The sequence below is a fragment of the Centropristis striata genome, chromosome 17 (genome assembly GCF_030273125.1).
Source record: "Centropristis striata isolate RG_2023a ecotype Rhode Island chromosome 17, C.striata_1.0, whole genome shotgun sequence".
NCBI classification, from domain to species: Eukaryota; Metazoa; Chordata; class Actinopteri; order Perciformes; family Serranidae; genus Centropristis; species Centropristis striata.
The window spans coordinates 30,999,782-31,026,547 of record NC_081533.1 but is presented as its reverse complement, the minus strand read 5'-3'; the positions used below and the strand labels follow the sequence as shown (position 1 = coordinate 31,026,547).

The window sequence follows — 26,766 nt, the reverse complement described above, 5'->3', positions numbered from 1 at the left end:
TGCACATGATTTATATAGAAAGTCCACCCTGCACTGATTAATTATTAGAAACAAAAACTATTAATTATGTGGTCATAGTTGCTCATGGTTGAAATAAATCCAATATATTACTGTCCATCAATATATACATTAATTAATGTAATATACAAAAATTGGGAATAACCTAGGCATACTCCCTTCTTTGTGGTGTCCCCCAGGGGTCAATTTTGGGGCCCCTCCATTTTTCTATTTACAAGTTACCTCTGGGGAGAATCATTCAAAAAGCACAACATTAATATTCATTTATATGCAGATGACACCCAGTTATATATACTGTTGATTTCCCACATTCTCTCATGCCTGACTGATATAAAAGCATGGATGTCCAACAACTTTCTCCAGCTAAACGAATCAAAAACAGGTTATCCTTTTCTCCCTATCTAGCTCCAGCACCGGCATCCCCGACAGTCTCTTGGTGTCATTTTTGACTCAGAGCTGTCGTTTGACTCACAGCTAACCAAGGTAGTGCAATCCTGTTTTGGGCAGCTGAGACAGCTAACAAGAATCCGTTCTTTCCTCTCTTCCACCAACCTGAAGAAGGTTGTCCATGCTTTTATTTTTTCAAGATTAGTGAAGTGGCCTATTTGAAATCTCTCTCAAGACTCACTTTTATCTATTGGCCTTCTTTTAATTTCCTTTTATTATAGTTGTATGATTACCTTGTTGAGAATGGTGATTTTAAATAATGTTTTTGAAGTCCAATGTCATTTCTTTTTGTGTTTCTATTTTGTTGTTGTCAGTAAATTGTATTTGATATGTTTTATTTGTGTTGTACAGCACCTTGTAACTTGTTTTTGAGAGGTGCTATATAAATAAAGTTATTATTATTATTATTATTATTAATATTATACCTGAAAACTGGATAACAATTCCTTAAAACAGTGTCATTAAATAATATTTACATTTACACATTAAAAAACAGCAGAGATTATATTTAAGCATTCAAACCCTTTATTTTAGCTTATTTAAAAATCTCATTTAAGTATATTTGGAAGATACAAATACATTGATTGAAACAATGAGACTTACCAACAATAATAACTATTTTTGTCCGACAATGACATTTCTCATTTTTGTGCCTCATATATATATATATATATATATATATATATATATATATATATATATATATATATATATATATATATATATATATATATATATATTTATGTTTGCTTTTTACTCTTCCTGTAAGTCGCTTTGGATAAAAGCGTCTGCTAAATGACTAAATGTAAATATATATATACACAAACACAAGCTTTTATTGCACAATTAAACTATTATACAATGTACACATTCTGGGTTCCTTTTGTGTACAATAAGATGTTGTTTGAACAAAAAATAGGTAAAAATTGTTCCGTCGTTCATCGTTATAAATTGATCATTTTATTATGAATTTGACACAGGGGCCATAGCAGGGGCCAAGGGCTTCTATACAGGGGCAGTGGCCCCTGGAGGCCCCTGTGTAGAACCGCCACTGCTTCTTTATAATAAAAAAAAACCCAGATATAAGAAAGGAAATAGCTTTTCAATAATTCAAAAAAATCATTAAGTATATTTTCATTGTTCAGGTCATTTGGATCTCCTTTCTACCATCAAATGCATTTGTTTTTCCTCGTCAATTAGGGATACTTTTACTTTTTAAATGAAGTGTTTCCGTTTATGTTGCGTGTCTCTGGGAACTTGACGCGGCCATGTATTTATCTAAAGACGCAGCGCTGTTGACGCACTTTGCGCTCTGGTGAAGAGAAGTGGAGCAGTAAACCGTCAGATCTACCGCAGCTACCTGTCACCATGAAGAGGGCTGTTGTGTTCGCTTTTATTGCCTGCTGGGTTGTTTCAGGTAAGACACTTTCTCTTTCCAACACTTTAACTAAGCAACTCTAAGAAAAAACATGCCTGGGACGGTTTGGAATGACTTATACTTTGTAAAAACTTGGCCCCAGTGCAATCATATTTGTTTTATAATTACAATTATATTGCTTTACGCAGTGACTTATTTGTGTTCTTCTAAATTATTATGTTGTAGTATTGATTTCATCAGGTTATCAGAATGTTTTCATGTTTTATTAATTCGCTGTAGAACTGAATCATGACATGTTTTCATGAGACCTCACCGTGACTTCCTGGATTGTTTAAGGAACAGAAATTTCCGCAGTTTCTCGATACTGTACAGTTCAGAGTCACATGTCAGCTGTTTTTTTTTAGACGACAGGATGAACCTGCAACTTGTGATGAGCCCAAACTTCAGTGGCATTTTCCAGGGCTCTTACAGTTAGATATTATACGTGAGTGCAATTAAGTTAAAGTAGGTTATTAAGCTAAACTCGATTTTTAATCATATGGTCTGAAATTGTGTTTTCTCGAGTAAAATTGACACGTAACATGTCGTCACCCTGTTAAAATAATCGCCTAAGTCATTTTTTCAAGATTTGCAGGAAACACAAAAAACTTCATCAAAAGTGTAACATATGATATTTATTGATCATTTCACTCAAAAGGATGTAACAAAGGATGGCTATTGGCATAGTAATAACACTGTGTGTAAATTATGTCACTTAAGAGATATAAATGACTTAGGCAATGTTTTGAACATGCCTTTGTGACTTAAGTAAGATATGGTAACACTTTATTTTGAAGGTGTCTACATAAGAGTCACACAAGCCTGTCAGAAACATGACATGACAAGTATCATGAGCATTAATGTTACTTCAAAGTGTCATTAATGTTCATGACACATCCCATGTCATGTTTATGACACGCTCATGTCACTCTTATGTAGACACCTTCAAAATAAAGTGTCACCATATTTTGCTTAAGTCACAAAGGCATGTTCAAAAAATTGCCTAAGTCACAATTTATATTTTATTTTACCATAGGTGGCATGAGGAGATGATTTAGGATCAATTTTGACAACAAATGACTTAGGCGATCATTTTAACAGTGTGACGATGTGTTCACTCTGGTGGTTGTTTACTCATCGCTGAACAACAACTGAACGGAGGTCATAGTTTGTATTTGCACTTTTATGCTTGCTGGAAGTCCCCTATCCCTCTGTTTGTCTCAAACTGTGCATCAGTATAATGGAAGTGGCCATTAAAACTTTTTAGAGAGAACCATCTGTGTATAAAACCCAGTCATTTATTCTTCCTATATATTTAAAACAGGGCATTTCATTATAATTTGACGGCTTCACCTCTTTTTAGTTGTGTAGTATGAAAAAAAGGTAATCATTACTTAAAAACATGAAATTAATAGTCACAATAACATGACATAAATAATATTTTCTATTTACATATTTAAAAAAAAACACTTAAATACAATATTTCAGCAGCTGACAGATTGAAGTTTATAATATAACAAATTGGTTATTCCAGTGTAAATGGTTTTTGATGTTTTGCTAAAAATTGCAAAAAGTGTTACAACTGTCCCCGGTCTCCCCTAACAACTGGCTGAACCTGTAGTTAATCTGTGTACTGAAAACTCAAAGTGTCAGGCCTGTGCACTTGTACATGTGGTGACAGCAGTTGACCTTATCTAACGTCAGTCCGCTGGTTTTATGACGTTTGTTTAAAGTAATAAGCTTTCTGAGTCCAATGGTCAGCAGTTTAGTCAACAAACATTAAAGCAGCACTGATCAGTATTTTCCATATTCACAACAGATTAAAAAACTTTGTGTAATGTGAAATAAGTCACTTGTGTTGATGAACCTCGAGATAACCATCTGAGTTCAAGGGTGCTTTCAGCCTGTTTCAGCTCATTGCTTTGCTTTTACAGCCCGAAAATTAGGTTAGTCGGCTACATTTCCAGCAGCGGCTGTTTTTCGCAACGTTTAAATTAGCCCACTTTACACTATCTGCTGAGCAACAAACAGCAGAAAGACATATCAGTGAAAAACATCTAGCAGTTAGAGGCAAGTAAATGGTAAATGGACCTGCACTTATATAGCGCTTTTCTAGTCACTTTGCGACCACTCAAAGCGCTTTTACACTACAGACTGCACTCATTCACCCATTCACACACACATTCATACTGGTGGCAGAGGCGACCCTAAACGGTCCCACCTGCCACCGTTGGGAATTCATTCACACACCGATGAACACAGCACATCGGGAGCAATTTGGGGTTCAGTATCTTGCTTAAGGATACTTCGACATGTAGGCTGCCATGTCAGGGATCGAACCACCAACCCTTCGGTTGGGGGCCAACCAACTCTACCAACTGAGCCACAGCCGCCCCCCGGTTACCCCACCAGATTTGTAAATGGGCAATTGCTTGCTAACCTACAGTTTAATAAAGCTGATAATGTGTTCGACAGGTTACAATTCTGTTCCTCCAAACTGGTAAATGTACAAACATTGAATTGATCTTTGTCCCCTCTTTTCTTTGACTGAAGCACTGTCCTTGGCTGAGGATGGAAGGGATTCCAAACCTTCTGCAACTGTGTCCCCTGCGGGTCAGTTTGAAACCAGCGCTAAACCCAGCCCTAAACCTACAACTCACAAGCCAACCACCCCTAAACCTACAACTCACAAGCCAACCACCCCTAAACCTACAACTCACAAGCCAACCACCCCTAAACCTACAACTCACAAGCCAACCACCCCTAAACCTACAACTCACAAGCCAACCACCCCTAAACCTACAACTCACAAGCCAACCACCCCCAAACCTACAACTCACAAGCCAACCCCCCCCAAACCTACAACTCACAAGCCAACCCCTAAACCTAAACCTACAACTCACAAGCCAACCCCCCCCAAGCCAACAACCCCAGCTCCTCCTAAGCCGACTCCCCCCACCACCCAGACTAAAGGAAACTACACCCTGATGGCTGACACGAAAGTGATGTGTCTGATGGCTCAGATGGCACTGCAGATCCGACTGGACAAACCAAAGGTACACTTCATCAGTCACAATAGACACAAGAGCCCCAGGAAAGTTTGTTCAATGGCCTTGCACAGGTTCTAATATAAAACTTGCATTAAGGGATCCATTAAACCACATATGAACTTTCTTTCACGAGCCTTTGACTCAGCTCTCAGCAATGCAATTGTCAGCATTCTATTTTCAGGAATTGAGAAAATGTTTTAATGGCAAGTTTTGATTTCCTCATTATGTGTCATATGAGAATTGCTTATTCAGCATGACAAGGTAATATTGTTTCTCTGAAGAGAAACAGTATTACCTGTGATACCATGTTGCCATCCAGTTGCCTGATTTCTCTCTGGTTATCTTTCAGGACAATGGAACCTTCATCGTTCAACCAAACATGACCAAAGTGCAAGGAGGTTGTCAGGGAACCAAGGCCAACCTGACCCTTGTCTTCAAAGAGGGCTTCATCACCTTCATGTTCAACAAGGTAATTTTGATGTCCTACATATGTGTAATCTTGAACACTAGTCAATAGTACCTTATCTTTGACATACTCACACTGATTTGGCATTTTGCAACATTTACACAGTTAATTCACACCCATTCACTTTTTTGACTGTTGATTCAAAAAAGGGAAGTTGAGCTGACAAGCCTGTTCTAAGAGCATGTGACAGGGAGTGCCTCACACTGCCTCGCTTCAAAGTGCTTGCGTGATTCATTTAGTTATTTATAACTATATAGTTATGAAGTCTAAGATGGCGTCTTCGGGTTATCTTGTTTCGTCCGAACAACAGTCCAAAACCCAAGAGATGCAGATTGTCGTGATATAAAACAGAGAAAAGCAGAAGGTTATCACAATGGAAGAGCAGGAACAACCAGTTAAAATAATGACTGAACTGCTTATCAAAATAGTTGATTAATTATCTGACAGCCGACTATAATCAATTATTAATTGCTTCAGCTCTAATGTGCTCATTGAGTTTCAATCCTGCAAAACCCTAATTAAAGCTCATTGTTAATTAATTGTTAGTTTGTTAGTTTTGCTGGATGCTTTATTTCATCCAATTTATTTTAGTTTACCAAATTTGGGTATTTTAGTAATAAAACTGACTACCAGAACCCAGCCATGCAAACACATTTTGAAATATACAGTCAGGAAATCACCTGTTTCTTGATGTTTTGCTACCTAACAAACTAGCTAGTAAGTAAGCTAGCTAGTGGCTTTTCACCCATTGTCCAGTCTGCAGAAAGTTAGCACTACGTCCTACATTCATGGATTGCTAGTACAAAAAAGTTACAATCATTTACATATATATATCTATATATAATTAGATTCTTTTTGTGATTGTGACACAACATACATTTGCTGACTTAGAGGAGCTAATAGCTACTGTAGCTAACAGTATGTGGAGTATTCACGTTGTATTACAGGAACTGAGTATAACTCTGTGACACTGTATGATTTAAACTGACTCTCTCACATATCATTTGATTTCCAATGTTTCCTTGGAAGTTACAGCAACTAGATGGGGGGATGCCATAGTTGTCAGGCAACCAAATGTATCATTACCTAAAAAAAAGTTTGTTAGTTTTGTTGGGTGTTTTTTTTCATCCACTTTCTTTCAGTTTACCAAATGTGGGTATTTTAGTAATAATACAGTCAGAAAATCACCTGTTTCTTGATGTTTTGCTACCTAACAAACTAGCTAGTAAGTAAGCTAGCTAGTGACTTTTCACCCATTGTCCGGATCATTACCTTAAAAAAAAGTTTGTTAGTTTTGTTGGGTGTTTTTTTTTCATCCACTTTCTTTTAGTTTACCAAATGTGGGTATTTTAGTATTAATACAGTCAGAAAATCACCTGTTTCTTGATGTTTTGCTACCTAACAAACTAGCTAGTAAGTAAGCTAGCTAGTGACTTTTCACCCATTGTCCGGATCATTACCTAAAAAAAAGTTTGTTAGTTTTGTTGGCCGTTTTTTCATCCACTTTCTTTTAGTTTACCAAATGTGGGTATTTTAGTAATAATACAGTCAGAAAATCACCTGTTTCTTGATGTTTTGCTACCTAACAAACTAGCTAGTAAGTAAGCTAGCTAGTGACTTTTCACCCATTGTCCGGTCTGCCATAGTTGACAGGCAACCAAATGTATCATTACCTAAAATGCCAGATATCTCTGCGTTTGAACGTGGTTACAGTGAATAATATGTAACATAGGTCTGGTTTTTGTGGACATTTTAATTCAGAACTGTTACATATACATTTAAAAGCAGCCTGGCAGCAAAAATATATTTATAAAAGTCAAAATGCATTGCAAGGATTGACAATCAAGAATAATGTTTATCTTTGCAGGTGGACTGGGGCAGGTATAGGGTTAAAAACAGAACAATGGTATTTGGTTGAGCCAGCCAGACAAGTTGTGTCTCTAAATTTCATTGAGCTCAAAGTGTACCAGTATACAAACAACAGCTTCCTCTCTGTTTGTCCTGTAAAGGAATTCTGCAAGTTTACGACCTCATTCAGCACGCTGACACTTCATATAAAATGTTGCACGGAAAACAATAGAGCCTGCCAATATCCTCAATTAATCATCTTGTTTTTTCATGGACATTAAAACCAATACTTCACAAAATGCAGTCAGGATTTGAAATGCACTATGTAACACCTTGAAAACCAACTGCTCCTGGATAACAACTTTAGTCAAAACATGTCCTATTTTCTTTCCTCAGAGCGTTGCTAACAATTCTGTCTACGTTGATGCCCTGTCTTTCAAGCTGACTTATCCCTTAAGCAAAGAAGGTAAGTCGGGACACTCACATTTTATATCAGTCTACATATCATTTACTGCCTTTGTATCAAGTAAACTTTAGACTAATTGGGTCACCGTGGCTGAAATTCCAGCTGTAGGTGGGGGTTGCTTGTGCAACACTGGCAAATATTAACACAGACAAAAGGCTTTAGAGAGCAGATAACTTCCTTGTTTTTGGGTGTGTTGAACTAGATATAAACATAATCTGTTAGGTAATCAATGCCAGTAAGAACCAACCTACCTTTAGTGCAATGCAGTCTAACAAGTTTGGTTTCATATCTGATCATCAGCATGTGTTTTTATTTGAATCATCATCTGGCCGGGTAAGCACTTGATTACTGCTTTATTTCACTCTTGCAGGCAAAAATGAGCCTCACACCGCCAGTAACAAGTCAATGCATCTCTTCAACGCAAAGATCGGATACTGCTACTCCTGCAAGAGTGACTCAATCTACATGGGAAATGGACTGTACCTGGATGTCAGTCAAGACACGATGCAGGCCTTCAATCTGACCAAGGGCAACGAGTTTGGCAAAAGTAAGTGTCTTAAAGAAGAAAAGAGAGACAGGGATTTTGACTCAGTGAGAGTCAATACCTGTATCTGTCTGTTAAGTTAATTGTTAGGTCCATCAATGGAAGTAAGAAGTTACTAGTAGTCCTGTAGTAAAACTTTAAGTAAGTAAAAGTACCAGCATAATAAGTATAAAGTAAAAATACTTACAAAAAATGGCTCATTTTGTAAGATTATATTTATAATATAAAGTTGATTAAATATGGTAATGAAAAGTGGCTTTTTGTGCAGTTTAAATGATAAAAATGTTTGCTTTTTTGTCCAAACTGATAATCTGTTTTATACGTAAAACCTAATCTGTAAAGTAAGTAGTTACTACACCTTTAAAGTAAATTGGTGCTAAACTGCATAATGAAAGCACATTGGCACCAGAGAGAGAAGCAGAGAAACAGGTTGATAAGAGACAGAAGAAATAGTGAATATTGTGTTTTATTAATTTACATAACCTTTACGCTTTGTTGTGCAGACTTTAGGGATATGAAGTATTTGAAGATGTTCGAAGAAATGTCATCACAATAAGCATAAATGCCAATGTAGGCACTGGGGAAGTATTTATTGCAGATGAAAAAACGCCTTGGCACTCAAACACTAAAACCAATAAAATCTCAAAAACAAAAATCTCAAAATCGCCCCTAATTTGAATATGAGCCATTCTGAGCGGTATTTTGACAGGACTTTTTTCTGCCCTGTTGAAGAGCAGGGCTGTTTTTCTCCCCTGAAAAAAGCCTGGTTGCTGATCGGATAGAACGCTAAGCAGGATGTGACCTAGTTCTCGACGCCACAACAACACGCGCCATTTGTAAAAGCCGGCGAAGCAGTGTTGTAAACTTGCTTTGTTGCTATATTTAGCGACTATTTTTTTTACAAAAACGACTGGCAACAAATCCAGCGACTTTTTCTGGTGTTATTCGAGACTCATTCTTACTCCGCGGCTTGTTGAGAAGAGTAAGAACGAGTGGAAGCGGCACAGTCCTCCTGCAGCAGTCTCTCCCAGCTGCAGAGCCAGAGGGGATGTTCACCCCTTAGCGTCCAGTCTGCAAATTGCTAATACCTAGGCTAACAGTTAGCTCTGTAGCAGTACAGTGTGTATGTGCTGTTCCACTGGTGGTGTTCACTTAGCGACCTCTGTTTGTTTACAACAAGCACCGGATACGCTGTACACAGTTAGCGATGCCGGTTAATTTATGCACAGTTAGCGACGGGTTGAGTCTCCTGTATTTAATCTGTTGCGACGACTGAAAACTAAACGTCACCTCTGGAGTCTCATAAATCCCTCTGGGGACCTTTTTGTAGTGGAGACACGCAGAGTGAGTGGACATTTGAGAGGGCGTGGCCTGAGACTTTCATGGTGGCCACTTTCCCCCCTAAAGGAAACACGGCTATGGGCTTTCATACAGAGTGAATAAACTTGTTATAGGCAAAATGAGACCTTTCAAATGGTTAATGATTAATTTACTGACATTTGCACTTCTTAATATGTACATTAAATGTGTGTGTTTGTTTTTTTTCCAGTTGAGCAATGTCCTGCTGACCAGCCTGACTACCGCGTTGCCATTGCGGTGGGAGTGACGTTGCTGGTGCTCATTGTGGTGGTGGTGGTGGCTTACCTGCTGGGCCGCAAGAGGAGGGCCGATGGCTACCAGTCTCTGTGAGAGAGGCCGGCAGACTTCCACCAGAGGTCACCCCCGTCATAAACCAAAGTCAGTGAGGCTGTGATATATCTCAGGGGCTAAAGGGCACTTCCACTAAAGCCTGACATGACATCTTCTGACCTTTTACGTCTCGGTTTACCTAATTTACTGTTAGTAATGTTTTAGTATGGATGCTGGAGTGTGCCACTGAAATAATTGTAGAACATACGATTTCATTGTGATACATTTTGAATTGATCAGATTCATTAAACAAAAGCAACAAGATCATTAAATTTACCAATTTACCAATTTATTGACTTTTAAAATCATAGAACACATTTCAGTTCTATTTTTAGAATCGTTCAGATTTAAGATTTAATCATTGACTTCCACATTAAGTACATACATGTGTTTGTCCCTTTCACAACTTATTTGTTCGTCTTATACATTTTGACTTGTGTGTTCAATTTAATGTTTAAGCACAAACACACTGCTTAAAGCAACACTTCACCCCGAAATAAAAAAATATTCTATTACCTAGAGTCTAGATTGTTTTGGTGTGAGTTGCAGAGTGTCTCTAATATGATTAAACTAGATGATGCTTTGTCTTTGGTGCTAAACTGCAAAAAAAAAAAAAATACATAGAAAAACTCAACAGCAGTGTCTCTTTCCAGAAATCCTGACCTGGTTACTCAAGGTAACCCACAGACCTGGTTGTGAGCAGTTTTCATGTAGGAACTATTTTCTTTCTATTATAGTTCCTATATGACATAAACTGCTTATAACAACATCTTGAGTAACCTGGTCGTGATTTCTGGAAACAGACACTGCTGTTGAGTTTTTCAAATGTCATCACAAGCAGAGTATTAGCAGAGTTTTATTATGTACAATACACACCAAAACAATCTAGACTGATAAACAGCACAACAGGTAAAGGGAAGAATATGTATTTTTGATTTTAGGGTGAGCTGTCCCTTTAAAGGAACACTCCACCATTTTTTCATGTTAAAACATGTTATTCGGGTAAGTAAGACGAGTTGATACAGACCTCTTGCGTCTCAATGCGTGCACTCAATCGCCCTGGCGCGCGGCGCCACTTGGCTAGCACTTAGCTTAGCCCAGTTCATCCATTAGGATCCAAACAGATGGACAGTTAGAAGCGACCAAACTCCTCCACGTTTTCCCTATTTAAATACAGCTACACGAGTAGTTAAACGACAGAGTATACAAAGTATGGCGACACAAATTAAAACGTGGCGCTTTTCTAAGCGGATAAAAAGGAGAACTATAATGTATGGCGGAATAGCACTTGGGAGCACTTTGACTCGGCGCAGTAATATCATCACTCCTGAGGGGAGAAGATTTTTCAGGAGTGATGATATTACTGCGCCGAGTCGAAGTGCTCCCAAGTGCTATTCCGCCATACATTATAGTTCTCCTTTTTATCCGCTTAGAAAAGCGCCACGTTTTAATTTGTGTCGCCATACTTGGTCGTTTAACTACTCGTGTAGCTGTATTTAAATAGGGAAAACGTGGAGGAGTTTGGTCGCTTCTAACTGTCCATCTGTTTGGATCCTAATGAATGAACTGGGCTAAGCTAAGTGCTAGCCAAGTCGCGCCGCGCGCCAGGGCGATTGAGTGCACGCATTGAGACGCAAGAGGGCTGTATCAACTCGTCTTACTTACCCGAATAACATGTTTTAATATGAAAAAACGGTGGAGTGTTCCTTTAAACAGTTAAAACATGTTAGATAAAAGCAATCACAACTTAAAATGTTCAAGCAGTCACACATCTTAAACATTTTTAGATTTAATTAGAGCACTATAAAACTAAAATCATTGATTGACTAAAGTTAAGATTGAATAACAAAATGAAAAGTGTAAATATTATTGCAGGAAACAATTGAGTTGTGTATTGGAATGTGATAGGCAGACATGTAAGCAAATGGAAAAACCAAAAGGGACATTTTGAAAAAGAGAGTTTTGTAAATAAATTATTATTCATTATTTAAGATAAATTTAAGTCATCAATTTATAATCACTTTTGTATTATTATTCGAGTAGCACACTCTAGAGTTTGTACATGTTGGGAAGCCAATATAAATCATTTTTTTACATACATATATTAAAAGCTTTAAAAAGAAAATCGCTTAACTTTAGATTTTTTTGCCAGAGAATAACACAAAGTTTTAAACATTTTCACCAGGCTGGACAAGCCTGTGAATTAGCACTAAATAGCAATAATGAGACATTTATACACGCTGACATTTTCATAAATAATTGTAAAAACTGACTAAATTGCTCCCACAGCCAGTTAACCAGTCTAACCCCACATTATACTGAGCAGTCCAACTGGGAAGTGTTGTGTGTTCTATTTACATTATATTCAGCTTGTCACAGCAAACACACGATAAAAATACTTTTTAATTTTTCTTCATTGTTTAAAGATTATGTGTACATGTTTTGTATTGCTTTGAAGAAACAAATCTGGCATCTTCTGTCATCCAGGCATTTTATTTTGTCAAAAGAAGGGAAGTTATCCAATCATTAACATTACAGGTGATTATACTGAGTGTGTTTGCATTATTCATAAGCACAAAGGGAAAATCAAAGGGTTGTTGTCAGGGATTATTAAAACATAGTCAACAATAATTGCACTGATTGCTCTGCTAACTTGCTTGTTTTTATTTTCATACTATATGTTGATGATGCTGTGTTGTCATAGAAATGCTGGGATGGACCGTCCATGCAGGCCAGTTATTAGTCTGATCCTGATTATATTTTGAGAGGGTTATTCATTCGTCACATAGCAGGAGTTCATCCCTCCTCTACGCCAAGACTACTCTCGTGCCTTAAAGCAGAAGTTCTCAAACTTTTTGAGTCGCGACCCCCAATTTAACATGCATGTTGTCTGCCAAAAAAGAAACAAAATTACCAAAAAAAGACACCAAAATGACTAAAAAAAGACACAAAATGACCAAAAAAAGGAAACAAAATTACCCAAAAAGACACAGATTGACCATAAAATGATAAAAAAAAGACACAAAATGACCAAAAAAGACACAAATTGACCACAAAATGATAAAAAAAACACGAAATGACCAGAAAAGACACAAAATGACCAAAAAGACACAATATGACAAAAAAGACACAAAGTGACCCAAAAAAGAAACAAAATTACCAAAAAAAGACACAAAATGACTAAAAAAGGAAACAAAATTACCAAAAAAGACACACATTGACCACAAAATGATTAAAAAAAGACACAAAATGACCAAATAACACACAAAATGACTATAAAAAGACATTAAGTGACCAAAAAGACTAAAACACATTAACACATGAACACTTTAACACAGTGGAGACAGAGCTGACTTCCAAAATGATTTGGTGACCCCCAGAAATCATCTCGCGACCCCAATTGGGGTCCCGACCCCAAAGTTGAGAATAGCTGCCTTAAAGGAATACATAAAAGTGGTTCGTCATTCCAGAATCATGATGTAGCTGCCAACAGTTTTCATTGGGATTATTTCTCTAGTAGAAAGTAGTTCTGGTGAACACTGTTTTAAAAAAATTAAAATTACACAGAGTGACCAAGACATTGATTCTGGAAAAACAAGCTGCTGCTGCTGAGTTTTACAAATTTTAAAGAATTGAACCGTTGAGTGTTCAGAAAAGAAGATTGGACTTTTAATAATACTCCGTTTCCTCTTGTTGATATCATGAGAAGTGTCATGGCGGCTGAGGTTGGATCTGTGCATGTGGAGTTAGTGATTCTGGTCCGTCCCTGTGTAAACGTCCCTCTGTGTGAGCTTCTGCAGTGGTTCAATGAAGGATGAGAGCTGCTGCTCACAGCTGCACTTCTACATGTTGTCCATCAGGTGATGCTCTGAAGTTAGAGGGGACAGTAAAGACCGTGGTGTATGTACAGTTATCCACAGCGTTGAGCACTTTTACTTGTTGTTAACCTCCTGTGCCAATAAAGACTGATGTATTTCTAAATGTGTGTGTGTGTGTGATGTGCAGCCTTCACAGCAGATATGTGGTTTGTCTTTAGTAGCTCATCTTAAAATGATTAAATATTTTTGCTTCAGTAATGTACATACATTTTGAGATAATAGTAATTTACTTAAGTATTTCACCTGAAAGAGAAAAACTTAAATTAATTTAAAGTGTTAAATATTAATTTAGTCAATTTCTGATAGCAAAAATTGATCTAAATAGCTTTTACCTGTACACTGTTGAGCGACTCTGTATCTTACAGTATCGGGCTCCACAAGCATAAAAACAGCAACAGCAACAAAAAAAACCCCCACCAATATTTGAAATACTGTTTACCTTTGGAAGAACAGAGTAAATATGTTAAGAAACAGGGAGAAACAAAAGAAAAGAGCAACTGATAATATGCAAATTGAGGATCGGGCACAATAATCTGAACAGCACACTACACATTATGGAGAAACATCCAACAATATTGAGTGACTATAGTCAGGAAGCAGAGAGACTACACCAAGGTTATTATAGTTAAAACTAACGAAATAACGAAAACTAGAATTGAAAAAACATTTTCGTTAACTGAAATAAAAATAAATACTAGAGTTTTAAAAAAAACGATAAGTAACTGAAACTGTTTTTTGTGGTTACAAAACTAACTAAAATTATAGTGAAAATGTCCTTAGTTTTCGTTTTTTTGTTAACTTTTTCCATTCATAATTCAGTGTTTCTATTTGAACATGCAACACATGGTAAATATGTTTACTGAGACTGGGATGTTTACACTCCAACCGAAATTCAAAACACCCTGAACTGTAAGAGTTAATAACCTTATTGGGGCTGAGATGATAAACCAAAGGAAATAAAGGCAAAATTTATTATGACCACTTTGAATCTGGCACCCAACATATAGCCCATTACAAAAAAAAACTAAAACTAACACTAAAACTAATAAAAACTAAACTAAAACTAAGCATTTTCAAAAAATAAGAACTGAACTAAAACTAAAAAGCTCACTCTAAAAACTAACTAAAACTAACTGAATTTGAAAACAAAAATTCACAACGAAATTAAAACTAAAACTAAAGAAAAATCCAAAACTATTATAACCTTGGACTACACAACATATTTAAATTTACACAAGAAAGACAAGTAATGTTGGCATATCTGCAGAAAATAGGAAACGTGAAAGGAATATTAAAATATGAAGATTGTGCACAAGGGAGGAAGGTAGATTACATTTTTAGCTGTGACAGGATTTATAAGGGATAATATAACCTGCAGATGGCAGTAATCCAACACTGTAGATGCCAGCTGCCGTAGAATACCAACGAAGAAGAAGAGGCCCGACGACGACGCAGAAGAGGAAGAAGAAGAAGAAGCAGTATTGACATTCTTTATTTATAATCTAAACATTATTTTCAACGTGGTTCAAGTGAAAAGGTAAGCTATGACAATCATTTTTATTTATATTTGGAAACTAAGAAATATGTATCTTAGAGGTGCCACATTTTAAATGCAGCCGTTACGTTTTCAAATTTAAAGAACGTCAGTTTTGCAAGTTTTGTCTAAGCTAGCGAACGTGACGTTCTATTGAGGTGACGTTAGCGGTGCTACCGTTAGCCTTCTATTATGATGCATATACACCTTGTCTTTCTGTTGCTGGGTAGATTTCTGGATGGAGATGTGAAAGGACGAAGATGTACCTATGGAAAAGGAAGGGCTGACATTACGGGGTGGGTGGGGCAAGGGAAGGAGGGAGTGGGAGTGAAAGTGAGAGAATAGATGGAAGGAAGGGAGGAGGAAGGTTTTCACTGGAAGCAATAATAGAGTTTTAGGCAATGTGGGGCCCAATGTAGGGCTGGGCGATATGTCCCTAAAAGAATATCACGATATTGCAGGCTATTTTTGTGATAACGATATTCTTGACGATATTAGGAAATACTTTAAAAGACATTGAAAATATGATTATTTTTTTTTGCAGGTGCAAATCTCAACAGTTGCCAAATACAACATTTTTTACTCTTGACTCTTGAGTATGAGCAAATAATAAAAATAACCATTTAGGGGTTCTGGGGGCATATTTCAATGACATTTTGTAAAGGAGAATAAAGGTTCTTGTATGTTTTATTTAAGGCATCTTATTTTGACAGTCTTCTTGTAGATTCTGTGGTGGATTATCTTAACACACTGTGCTCTTATTTTGAAAGCTGCATGTGTTTAGCGACAGGGAGTAAGTAGCTTTTTGTGATTAAAACAACTTTAACCACTACATCAAGAAGTAGGAACGTTGCCAATATCATGATATGCATTTTTTTAACCATAAAAAAAACAACGATATTATCGTGAACGATACGTTATGGCACACCCCTAGTGGAGAGGTAGATGAAGAGGGGGCAGAACTAGAGAGATGGGGGAAGGTGTGTGTGGGGGAGAGTGTATATTGTCACAATATAATATCAAATACACTATTTGTTTATTATAGCCTTTCCCTAGAAATGCAATTCCACTGACACTGTCTATAGACTGTTGAGAAATTTGTTTATTTGTTTATTTATTAAGGATCCCCATCAGCTGGGACCTTAGTAACCAGCTAGTCTTCCTGGGGTCCACAGGAACAACACAGAATATACAAAAAAACATATTCTCAATATATCAAACATTTACAGGTAAGGTCAATCACTATAAACCTAAAAAGGGTAAGAAAAGGAAAGAAAAGGTAAGAACAGCATTTAAAAATGTACAGCTTGTATAAAATAACATTTCACTTTCTTTTTAAATACCTGTTTACTTTCAGTGCAACAGAGGTAGTGAGGCAGATTATTCCACAGATTAATTGCTCTATAGATAAAAGATCACTATAAGGCCTTTGTTCTTGGGTGAGGCACTTCAAGCTGACCGTTGCTGGACCCTCTAGTGCTATAGTTGTGCAAGGAGTTTCTACACACAATTTGATTAATTAAAAAGTCAGGCGCTTCATTAATCAAGACTGACTGAAACATTACAGCAGTGCTTGATGCTAACCTGTTATCTACCATCAGCCATGAGAGGGAATCATGCATGCGGTTAACATTAGACCGTGTGGAGCAACCCAATACCAACCGTGCAACCTTGTTTTGGGCAATCTGCAGCTTTTTGAGCTCAGTTTTGGCAGCAGATGCCCAGACCACAGAACAATAATGTAGGTGGCACAACACCAAACTCTGCACTATCTGAAATCTGAAATGCATTGAGGAAACCTTTAAAATTAAATAATCTGACTCCAACAGTAAATCCTCTCACTTATTTTTCTGCGCAGATCGTTTGATGGGGAATGATGAGCAGGAGACGTCCGAGTTGTCAGTTTAACATAATTTTATTACAATACGTCAAGAAATCTGCAGTTACAGAGATCTGGGTTCAAACTACACTTCCCTGATTTACATGATTAAGGCGGATCAGTTCATGAAGTCTGGACCCCCTTCTGTCCCTTGAACCCTTTTTTATATCCTAACAGAGGTTTTACTAAGAATATAGGTAAATTGATCTCATTTGTGGGGCATTAATTAACTAATTTTCATTTAAGACATTTAAGTAAAATGATCATGGTGGTATTTTTGCTGGGTGAGTTCAGAAATGTGTGACAGTGCGCCCTCTTTCCTACTCAACGTTGATGTGACTAATCAGTAGAATCCTCTCTCAGCCGTGCTTCTCACAAATAAGTAACTGGTCCAGGTTCTGGCCGGACAATGGTGTGTCCAAAGCTCACTATTTTGTTCTTTGTACTGGGACTATCTTCTTTCTGCCAGTAGTGTTGCGTCCATTCACAAAGTATCACTCCGCCTACAAAAGTAAAAGTGAGTGATTTGGCTATAATGTGATTTTTCGGTTCTTATAAAACCCAAATGAGCTCTACTAGACAGCTGTAGCATTCTGTATGCTTTGGCTACACTATTGTCATGTCGAAAAACTGGGCCAGTTACTTGTGTTAGTATTGAGGGAAGTCTGGTAAAACTGGTAGAATACGATTTATAGACCATGGCATCTCTGCAGCACCACTTATACCCCCTTTCAACCAATGTAAACCTAGTTGATTTGTTGGGCTGGTGCTGCTGGTCCACCAGAACCAGTTTTGCTTTTCCACAGGCTCGAGAACCACACAATTATGTCACTGCATATGCCTGAGTACGTCCTGCTCTTCACTAGCATAATGACATCAATGGCTGACTTAGGGCTGGGCGATATGGACCAAAAGTCATATCCTGATATATTTAGGCTGAATATCTATATACGATATGTATCCCAATATTTTTATCTCAAAGTGAGAGCAAATATTCAGTCAAAGTCAAAGCTAAATATGAAATGTCACAAGTAGTTTTATTGAAACCGTTTATTTAAGTGAACATAAATACTGTATAACAACAGGAGTACATTTTAAAAAAAATCAAAGCTCCATAAAGTGCACATTTGAATAAAAAAAAATATCCTAGATAAAAGCCGCAGCTTGCCTGGAGCAAGGATCACAGTGCACATTTGAACTATATCGATATATGCGATATGGTCTAATTCCATATCACATTATAAATATATCATATATCGATATATCTTTTCTTTTGATATATCGCCCCGCCCTAGGCTGACTACATCGTCTCTCTGCACATGTTGCTCTTGGCTTTGCGAGCCTACACTGGCATCCAAACAAGACATGTACAACACGTTTGTGTGATCGTCTTAAATGCCATGGTATAAGATGTTGGTATTTGCCTTTTTTGTAAGCTAACGCTAGCCTGCTAATGCTAGTCCATATTTAAATGACGTTGCAGTTAAACAATTAAAATAAATGGTAAATAGACTGCACTTATATAGCGCTTTCATCGCTTTACACTACAATAAAAAATTAATCATCCATCCATCCATCCATTCTCGTCTGCTTATCCGGGGCCGGGTCGCGGGGGCAGCAGGCTAAGCAGGGCATTCCAGGTGCCCCTCTCCCCAGCCACAAATTAATCATTAAATCATTAATAATAAAATGAATGATGCACGTCTTAGTTGTTCTTGTTGGTTACAATAATCCTGCCCTCAGCCGCTGCCGTCAGTGGTTCACGGTTGGATGCCAGCAAAGAGTTGGTGCCGCTCTGCAACCAGTTTTTCCGGCCGAGAGCCGGTTCTTTGGCATTTGAAAAGCGAGGAACTGCTTCGAGATTAGGCACTGGCTCCGAACCGCCCCTGGAACTGTCTCAGTCAAAAAGGGGTATTATTCCTATACATTGTGTAGGCTAGATATTAACTGTTATCCCTGTTTAAAGAATGTATAATTTGACTGATCATTAATCTGTTTTGTTTTCCTCTCGGTCCAAGATGCCAACACAAAAAAAATGTCCAACATGCCAGGCAAGCATCGGGGTTGCCAGTAAGGTGTGTAAGCACTGCGGGGCCAGGCAGCCTTACAAAAAAAAGTTGGAGCAGGCAAAGGAAAAAATATCTCTACAGTGGAAGGAGACACAGAAAAAGAATAAAAGCGTCAACAAAGTCTATGATGCTACTAATTTAGTGGTAAGTAGTACTGTTGCTTTATGAAACAAATGAGTTGATGCTGCTAAGAAAAAAATAAGAAAGAACTTCTCAGTCAGCACAAACACTCCTAGTCAAACACATTCTTATTCTGCTGGGCGGAAATTGTTTGATGGGCTCACATGGCACAACTTGAATGCAGTTGCAGTTCCTTGCAACTAATGCTGGGTGCACACTACATGAGTTTTGCTTTGATGTTTTTGATTGATTGATTGAGAATTTATTTGAACACAAAATAAAAGATGAACATTTAAAAACAAACGAACAACAATAAATACAAGACAACAACACAAAATGAAACAACAACAAGACTCAACACTTATTTGTGTTCAAAAGGAGTGGTGCCCCGGAGACGTTTTTGAGATCAACTCAGTGCTCGTGCCCATCACCAACACATGATGGTACCGTTCAGAGACATGCCTTACCCAGGCTTTGGGCCGTTCCAGGTGCTTCCAGTACTTTTTGAGTACTTTTTGGAAAGCAACAAGTGTTTAGGCTACGCCCACTAGTAAGTTCCCCTCGTCCTCTGTTCCCATACAGGTACTTTGTAGCAGCCAACCAACAGAGTTCGAATGTGACATAAATAGTTCTGCTACAGTTTTGACCGTGACGTCAGTGATGCGACGCTGACAACAGACCGACACGGCAAGTCCAAACAGTCGAGACATCAGCCGTGTTTCCTTTAGGGGGAAGAGTGGCCACCATGAAAGTCTCAGGCCACGCCCTCTGAAATGTCTGCTCAATCTGCGTGTCTCGATTACAAAAAGGCCCCTAGAAGGATTTACGAGACTCCGGAGGTGACGTATGGTTTTCGATCGCTGCGTAATCGCTTAGTGACAGTTTCGACCGTGATCACATACACGACGGGTTAAACACGGGAGACCCAACTGTGGCCGCTGTTGTTAACTGTGCACAACGTCTGCTGCTGATCATAAACAAAGCAGCATGGCTAATTATGCACAGCGTCTCCGCTGATCATAAACATTGTGATTGTGAATTAACCTGCATCGCTAACTGTGCATAGAGTGTCCGGTGCTTGTTGTAAACAAACAGAGATCTCTAAGTGAACACCTCCTGCAGCAGCAGCACATACACACTGTACTGCTACAGAGCTAACTGTTAGCCTATTAGCAATTTGCAGACTGGACGCTAAGGGGTTAACATCCCCTCTGGCTCGGCAGCTGGGAGGGACTGCTGCAGGAGGACTGTGCCACTTTACTCTTCTTAATGAGCCACCGGGCCCTGCGGCTCGTTAAGAAAAGTAAGAAGACATATTGGGCTGTGATCACTTTTTTGGTATTCCTCATACCTTTGATGTAAACACGCACAAAGCCGGACAATAACCGGAAAATAACACCAGTTAACTCTGACCAGGGCTAAAGGTTTTGTTGAGCTGGAACATGAACACAGAGTCTGGCCATGTTGAGCCTCCTCCATACTAAAGCCCTCAGGTCTACTCTTCATGTAATAACTGCGCCACCCTGTGGCTAAACATCAGCCCTGAAGTCATAACTTCACAAGTTCTCATTTTCAATTAATATAAACACTATTATTGTGATTTGAAGCCGTGTCGGTCTTGACTGTGCGTGATGGGGACCTCTGTTTGTGACTTTATAGATGCTCTTTATTAAGGCAGGGAATGTAATTCGGGTGGAAGTTTTCCACAATGTACATTCACATACTCAGCTAAAATAATAATAATTATCTATCACGTTCTCCCAAACAACCAGCTGTTATAGTTTCAGTTGACTAAAATAAATGTGAATCATACATGGGTGTAGAAAGAGAACGGCAGCCTATAATCGTGTATGATAATATATGTTTTTACTTTATTATGCTTGATAATAATTTAGCACGCTACATTTATTATGACGGGACTTTTTTCCCCCCTCTTCTGGTCTGTCCACCGTCATATTAATAAATGAGAAAAAAAAATTAAATAAAGGAATTTGCAAAAAACAAATTTGGGCCGTTATTTAATTTAGTTTTTTGAGGCTGAGAGCAAAATCCGTTTTGGGTTTAAAACGAAAAAAGGAAAAGGGGGCACTGTTTCCGTTTTTTTGTATTTTGGTTTTGACAGAAAAACGAATAATACTTTGGTCTGCAGTTGGCGATACTTGCATACCAGTTTTGATTAGGGATGCACTCAATTCTGAGCAGTATTGATCTGATCAATTTGTTTTACTGAGAAGTATTCTTACACCATTAGTTTTGGGTCACTGGACAAAAATGACAAAGAAATGATTCTAGTCATTATTCAATGATTTGATGTTGTGTTTCAGCTCCATAAGTGGAACCAGTTGGATCGGCATCCTATACTCCTGCTGGCCAAGAGGACAGGGAAGGGTTTTGTGGCTGAGTGCCTTTGTCCCCAGCCAATGCCCACTCAAGGGGCACGTGATGCACTCCTCACTATACAGAGAATTTATGAAAGTATTCTTAATGGTAATGTGAACTAATGTGCACATAATACTGTGTGGTTGAGTATATAACAACATGGTCTCACAGAAATCCGTGAAATAGCCACGGATTTCGCTTAACTCAAAATCCGTGGAATAGCCACGGAATCGCTCAAATTTCCGTGAAACTGACACGGATTTTGCTACAATGCAAGTTAATGACAGTCATATCCCGTGGCTATTCCAACATACAAAGTGATTATGAACATTCACTGAGTGAATATTTAGAAAATAAAACATATATTTCTCGCTAGAAATGTGATCAAAATCCATTTTTATGCAGAAACTAAGTCAAAATATTGATTTTTCACTAAAACAGAGAACTGTCCGCCATGTTTTTTGTTCTGACCGCTGGGACCTTGAAAGTCACGTGACTTGGAACAAACCAATAGCCACGGGATATGACTGTCATTAACTTGCATTGTAGCGAAATCCGTGTCAGTTTCACGGAAATTTGAGCGATTCCGTGGCTATTCCACGGATTTTGAGTTAAGCGAAATCCGTGGCTATTTCACGGATTTCTGTGTGACCAGGTTCGTATATAATGATGTCATTTCAAATGATCAAAAACCTTAGTTCAATAACTTTTGTCACATACAGTCAAGCTACTGGCTGTGCCCACTTATCATATGTTTTTCTTCCTAATAGTGACTCTGCTCTCTGAAACAGTGGCCCTGACAAAGGAAACTGAGGCTGAAGAGACTCTAAGGAACGAGACTGAAGAGATTCGAAAGAATGAGACCGAAGAGATCCAAAATATTGAGACTGAAGAGATTTTAAAGACGGAGACTGAAGAGATTCAAACTGCTGAGAGTGAACAAACTCTAAAGACTGAGCCTGAAGACGCTTCAGCAGCTGACACTCTTCTCCTCCCATCTGCCATTCTGCCCTTTGTGGTGCCTGGCCCTGCCTCTGGTCCCATGTCAGTGTCCAGATCTGAGCTTTCTCCTCTATCTGACTCCGTCATCTCCTTTATAGTCACTCCTGTGTCTGCCTCCCTGCCCTCTACTCTATCTACCTCCATGGCACCTGTGTCTACCTCTCTGCCCTCTACTGTATCTACCTCCCTGGCCCCCGGGTCAGCCTCTTTGCCCTCTACTCTGTCTGCCTACCTGCCCTCTACTCTGTCTGCCTCCGTGCTCTCTACTCTATCTACCTCCCTGGCCCCTGCTCTAAAAGGAAGGAACAAGAACAAGAGGAAGGCATATCAAAATGGTATGTATATGTTTGTTTCTGTTCAGTTTCTGAAGTAATTAGGGCCTCGGGGCAATCGCACCGAGCACTGGTCCCTACAGCAATAGCTGTAGGGACCAGTGCTCGGGGCGAAGCAGGACAAATTATATATCAAAACGTGTGGTTTGATCGGGATCGGTGTGCTATTACTTTTCTCTACAGAATACACCCAAATTTTGCATTGAAATGAATGGGACGGCCGACAAAAAATGAGCGAAAAAGAACAATAATTGGAGATTTTTAAACGTCTACTCCTCCGGCATAATTTCACCTAGAGACTCCATTTAAACTTTAAACAGTAGACACAAGTCTTGTGTATTGGTGTATTAATCCACGTTTCGATAGGTCATATAGTTTTTTATCAATCCCTGTTCAATGACCATGATCATTTTTGGAGAAATTCTGAGATTATAATGGGTGTGTATTGCACGGAATGTTCGTGTAACAGTGTGTGACATCATCGCCAGAGTGTAGAGGGAGAGAAAAAATTGTCAAAAAATAAATTTGCAAACTGCGCTCCAGGCCGCAAATTCCACTCTACAGAAATAATTTATACATAGAAACGTAGGAAAATTTGTCTTCTCACTCACAATCCTCTGGTAAAGCTGTCAGAGTTATAGTTTGGGCGTACGACGCACAGATGCGGCACCAACACCACCAACAGCCTCATTGGCTCCCATATTAAAAACTCAGGGAGATTTCGGAAAAAAGGAAGATGGAACAGTTTTTTTAGATCGCTCTAACAAAGCTATTTTTTCATTTTTCTGAAAAAAAAATCATATGTAGACGTTCAGGAAGAACTCAGGACGCTCAAAGTGAAGTCGGATCAATGATAGGTATTATGGTTTTGCCAAAAATGCTTTCTGTTAGAAGCCAGAAATTTCAGTCTGTCCACCTCTGCTGTCACTGGAACAGGTGTCAGTTAATTCAGTTGATTGCTTTGATCTGATTGCCTTTGATCTTTGATGTGATTACAGTTACAGATACACACACACAAACGTGCACGTAAGCACGCACACTCCTCACACATGCATACACATGCTTCAAACACACGCACACACACGCACACACAGTAACTTTATGTGATTTTAATTACACACACACACACACACACACACACACACACACACACCGGCAGTAGCCCCCGTGGCCCTTTCAAAATTTCCCCAGAGGAAATTTTCTAGCTATCTATGCTCTTCAGTTCCATAACTTGAGTGTGTAACGTGTGTGTGTGTGTGTGTGTGTGTGTGTGTGTGTGTGTGTGTGTGTGTCCATTTGTTGCAGAATGCCCCGTTCATCACGGTTCTACGACTTTCCCCTATGAACGAATATTAAGGGAGAGAGTCAGGGAGGTTTGTAATGCAGTATAATAATAATATTCCATAATATTATATGCAATTGCATTCAAGTCCAGCCAAAATAATATATTTAAATTATATTATTGTCATCTTTATCTTTCTTTACATTGAGAATGGGTGTAGTGGTCACAGGCAAAACAAAAATAATTTACAGGGTTTAACCACTAGTTTTTGTTTATATAAGGAAAATAATGAATCTCTATCTCACTGTGTTTAAGGGCCATGCTGAGGTGTTCGTGCGCTGGTCTCCTTGCTCTGGATGGTATGTCATTTTGTATGTTTATCTTATTTGTTATGTCAAGTAATATATAATTTAAATACATAGAGTAAATTACTTTCTTTTAGCCATGGACCTAATCTGATCCTTTTTTGTGAAACTTTAAAGGACTAGAAGGATTGGAAGTGTGCAGTGAAATTATTCTAATTGCGGAGAAATATACATTTTTAGTTATTTTGGAACTTGTCAATGTATAAAATGGAATTACAAAATGAAATGTCGTTAATTTCACTTTTATGGCACCACAGTGCCATGTCAGAATCACCTTTACTATCATTGCACAGAGTAACACGTACTAGGTCAATGAAATTAGCCATCAACCCGTCCAAACATATACTTAAAACACACATATAATATGACAGAGGTGAAAGAAAAGAAATACAGCACAACATGAAGAGAGGAAAAGAGAAAAAAAACAATGAAAAAAACCTCAGCAACATAATCATATACACAATAGATAGATAGATAGATAGATAGATAGACAGACAGACAGACAGACAGACAGACAGACAGACTTTATTTATTTATCCCAAGCTGGGAAATCACAGTGTAGCAGCAGCATTACACACAGAGACAATGACAACACAATTAAATAAAAAGAACAACCTAGGCATACTTCAAGCAATAAAATATAAAAATACAATAAAAATACAATAAAATATAAAGTGTCTAAAGAAGGAGTATGTATTAAGGAGTAGAATATAATTCCAGTGCAGAATAAATATGAATATACAGTATAAAAATGTTGGTGCTATGAAACACTTAGCATAGAATACACTTCACATGAACAGACCTTGGAGTAGGTGAATATGGACAATGTGGTCTCAGTAAGGCGTTATTTCTGAATGGTCAATGTAACTCAATATGTAAACACCTTCTAGAATTTTAGGTGGAAGAGTGGGATCATTGACTGTAATCATTTCTGGTGTTGTCCTTCTTTCTTCCAGTGGGGCCAAGTGGGAGGACACCTGGGAGCCTAAAGAAAATTTTAAATAAAATAAAAAAAACTAAAAACAGTTCAGTCGTGGTTTGTCTACTGCTTGATCTCACCATTCCCATGACTGATTCCCTATTTAAGAAAATGTTGCTGGATATTTATTAATTTTCATGAATATATTTAAGATCATCATACGCTGCAAGGAGAGACAGTGCATGTTGGGTTTTTTTTTTTTTTTCAGATCTTTATTAACAATGAAGGAAATACAGGCATTCAGTATATAAACAAGACATACAAAGAAAAATGTCAGTTACAGTATCTGTAGAATTAAATATATATATACATATGTATTTATATCTATATAAAAATAAAATAATAAGATAATAAGGCACATAGGGTATAAGGTGCTTCCCTTTTTATTATTCTGGGGTTTCTGAATAATTTTAAAATACGTTTTTAAAGTGTATGAGAGTGCGTTCATATTTCTTATTTGACATCAACTCTAAAGTTTCGATATAAAATTTCAATTCTATTGTGAAAACACTAAAGTTAGGGAGGGATTTGGAAAATTTCATCTTGTGGATGTGAAACTTAACCATCAGAAGCATAAGATTTGTTATAAAGCACACTGTTTTTGTTATTAGATTCAAATTTTGAGATAATATCTTAAGGTTAAAAAATAATGGTCTGTCCAGTCTTATCGAGTATGAAGTTTTCCATATCCCTCCAAAATATAGTTTGAAAATGGGCAAACATAAAATAAGTGTAAAGTTGTCTCTGGCTCATCTCCACAAAATGCACATTTCGCTTACATCAGCAAACCTGGAAATTGATTTATTACATGGCTACAGTGCATGTTTGTGTTTCATTAATTTAACCATGGACTTTCATAAATAAACATTAAGCAGATAAGTTTAGCTATTGGTGTGTCTTTTTGGTGTTTTTTTTGTTGTCTTTTTTGGTCGTTTTGCTTCTTTTTTGTGTCTTTTTTTTTTGGTCATTTTGTGTCTTTTGTCTTTTATGTGTCTTTTACAT

General features: G+C 37.8%; 2 protein-coding genes across 4 annotated transcripts; both read left to right on the top strand.

Moving 5' to 3' along the window:
* Positions 1–1,770: 1,770 nt before the first annotated feature.
* cd68 (CD68 molecule) lies at positions 1,771–10,976 on the top strand. 2 transcript variants are annotated; one of them, XM_059355371.1, is made up of 7 exons: positions 1,771–1,882; positions 4,436–4,761; positions 4,810–4,938; positions 5,282–5,401; positions 7,643–7,712; positions 8,083–8,259; positions 9,806–10,976. In XM_059355371.1, exons 1-7 carry the CDS (start codon positions 1,834–1,836, stop codon positions 9,943–9,945), a joined length of 1,011 nt encoding a protein of 336 aa, XP_059211354.1. In that variant the 5' UTR covers positions 1,771–1,833; the 3' UTR covers positions 9,946–10,976. The 2 variants fall into 2 exon arrangements, with proteins under 2 accessions (XP_059211354.1, XP_059211353.1); XM_059355370.1 differs by having other exon boundaries at positions 4,436–4,938; positions 9,806–10,972.
* A 4,256-nt stretch (positions 10,977–15,232) lies between these two features.
* On the top strand, positions 15,233–25,824 carry LOC131989986 (uncharacterized). Of its 2 annotated transcripts, none has more exons than XM_059355369.1 (7): positions 15,233–15,360; positions 19,255–19,449; positions 21,750–21,912; positions 22,596–23,141; positions 24,444–24,511; positions 24,736–24,779; positions 25,742–25,824. In XM_059355369.1, exons 2-7 carry the CDS (start codon positions 19,255–19,257, stop codon positions 25,788–25,790), a joined length of 1,065 nt encoding a protein of 354 aa, XP_059211352.1. In that variant the 5' UTR covers positions 15,233–15,360; the 3' UTR covers positions 25,791–25,824. The 2 variants fall into 2 exon arrangements, with proteins under 2 accessions (XP_059211352.1, XP_059211351.1); XM_059355368.1 differs by having other exon boundaries at positions 15,244–15,360; positions 22,575–23,141; positions 25,742–25,813.
* The last annotated feature ends 942 nt before the right edge of the window (positions 25,825–26,766 follow it).

Coding starts and splice junctions, on each gene's coding strand:
- cd68 (XM_059355370.1), top strand. CDS start 1,834: ATGAAGAGGGCTGTTGTGTTCGCTTTTATTGCCTGCTGGGTTGTTTCA. Junction 1,883..4,435: donor TGCCTGCTGGGTTGTTTCAG/GTAAGACACTTT, acceptor CTTTGACTGAAG/CACTGTCCTTGGCTGAGGAT. Junction 7,713..8,082: donor TTATCCCTTAAGCAAAGAAG/GTAAGTCGGGAC, acceptor TCACTCTTGCAG/GCAAAAATGAGCCTCACACC.
- LOC131989986 (XM_059355368.1), top strand. CDS start 19,255: ATGCCAACACAAAAAAAATGTCCAACATGCCAGGCAAGCATCGGGGTT. Junction 19,450..21,749: donor ATGATGCTACTAATTTAGTG/GTAAGTAGTACT, acceptor GTTGTGTTTCAG/CTCCATAAGTGGAACCAGTT. Junction 24,780..25,741: donor TGGTCTCCTTGCTCTGGATG/GTATGTCATTTT, acceptor TCTTTCTTCCAG/TGGGGCCAAGTGGGAGGACA.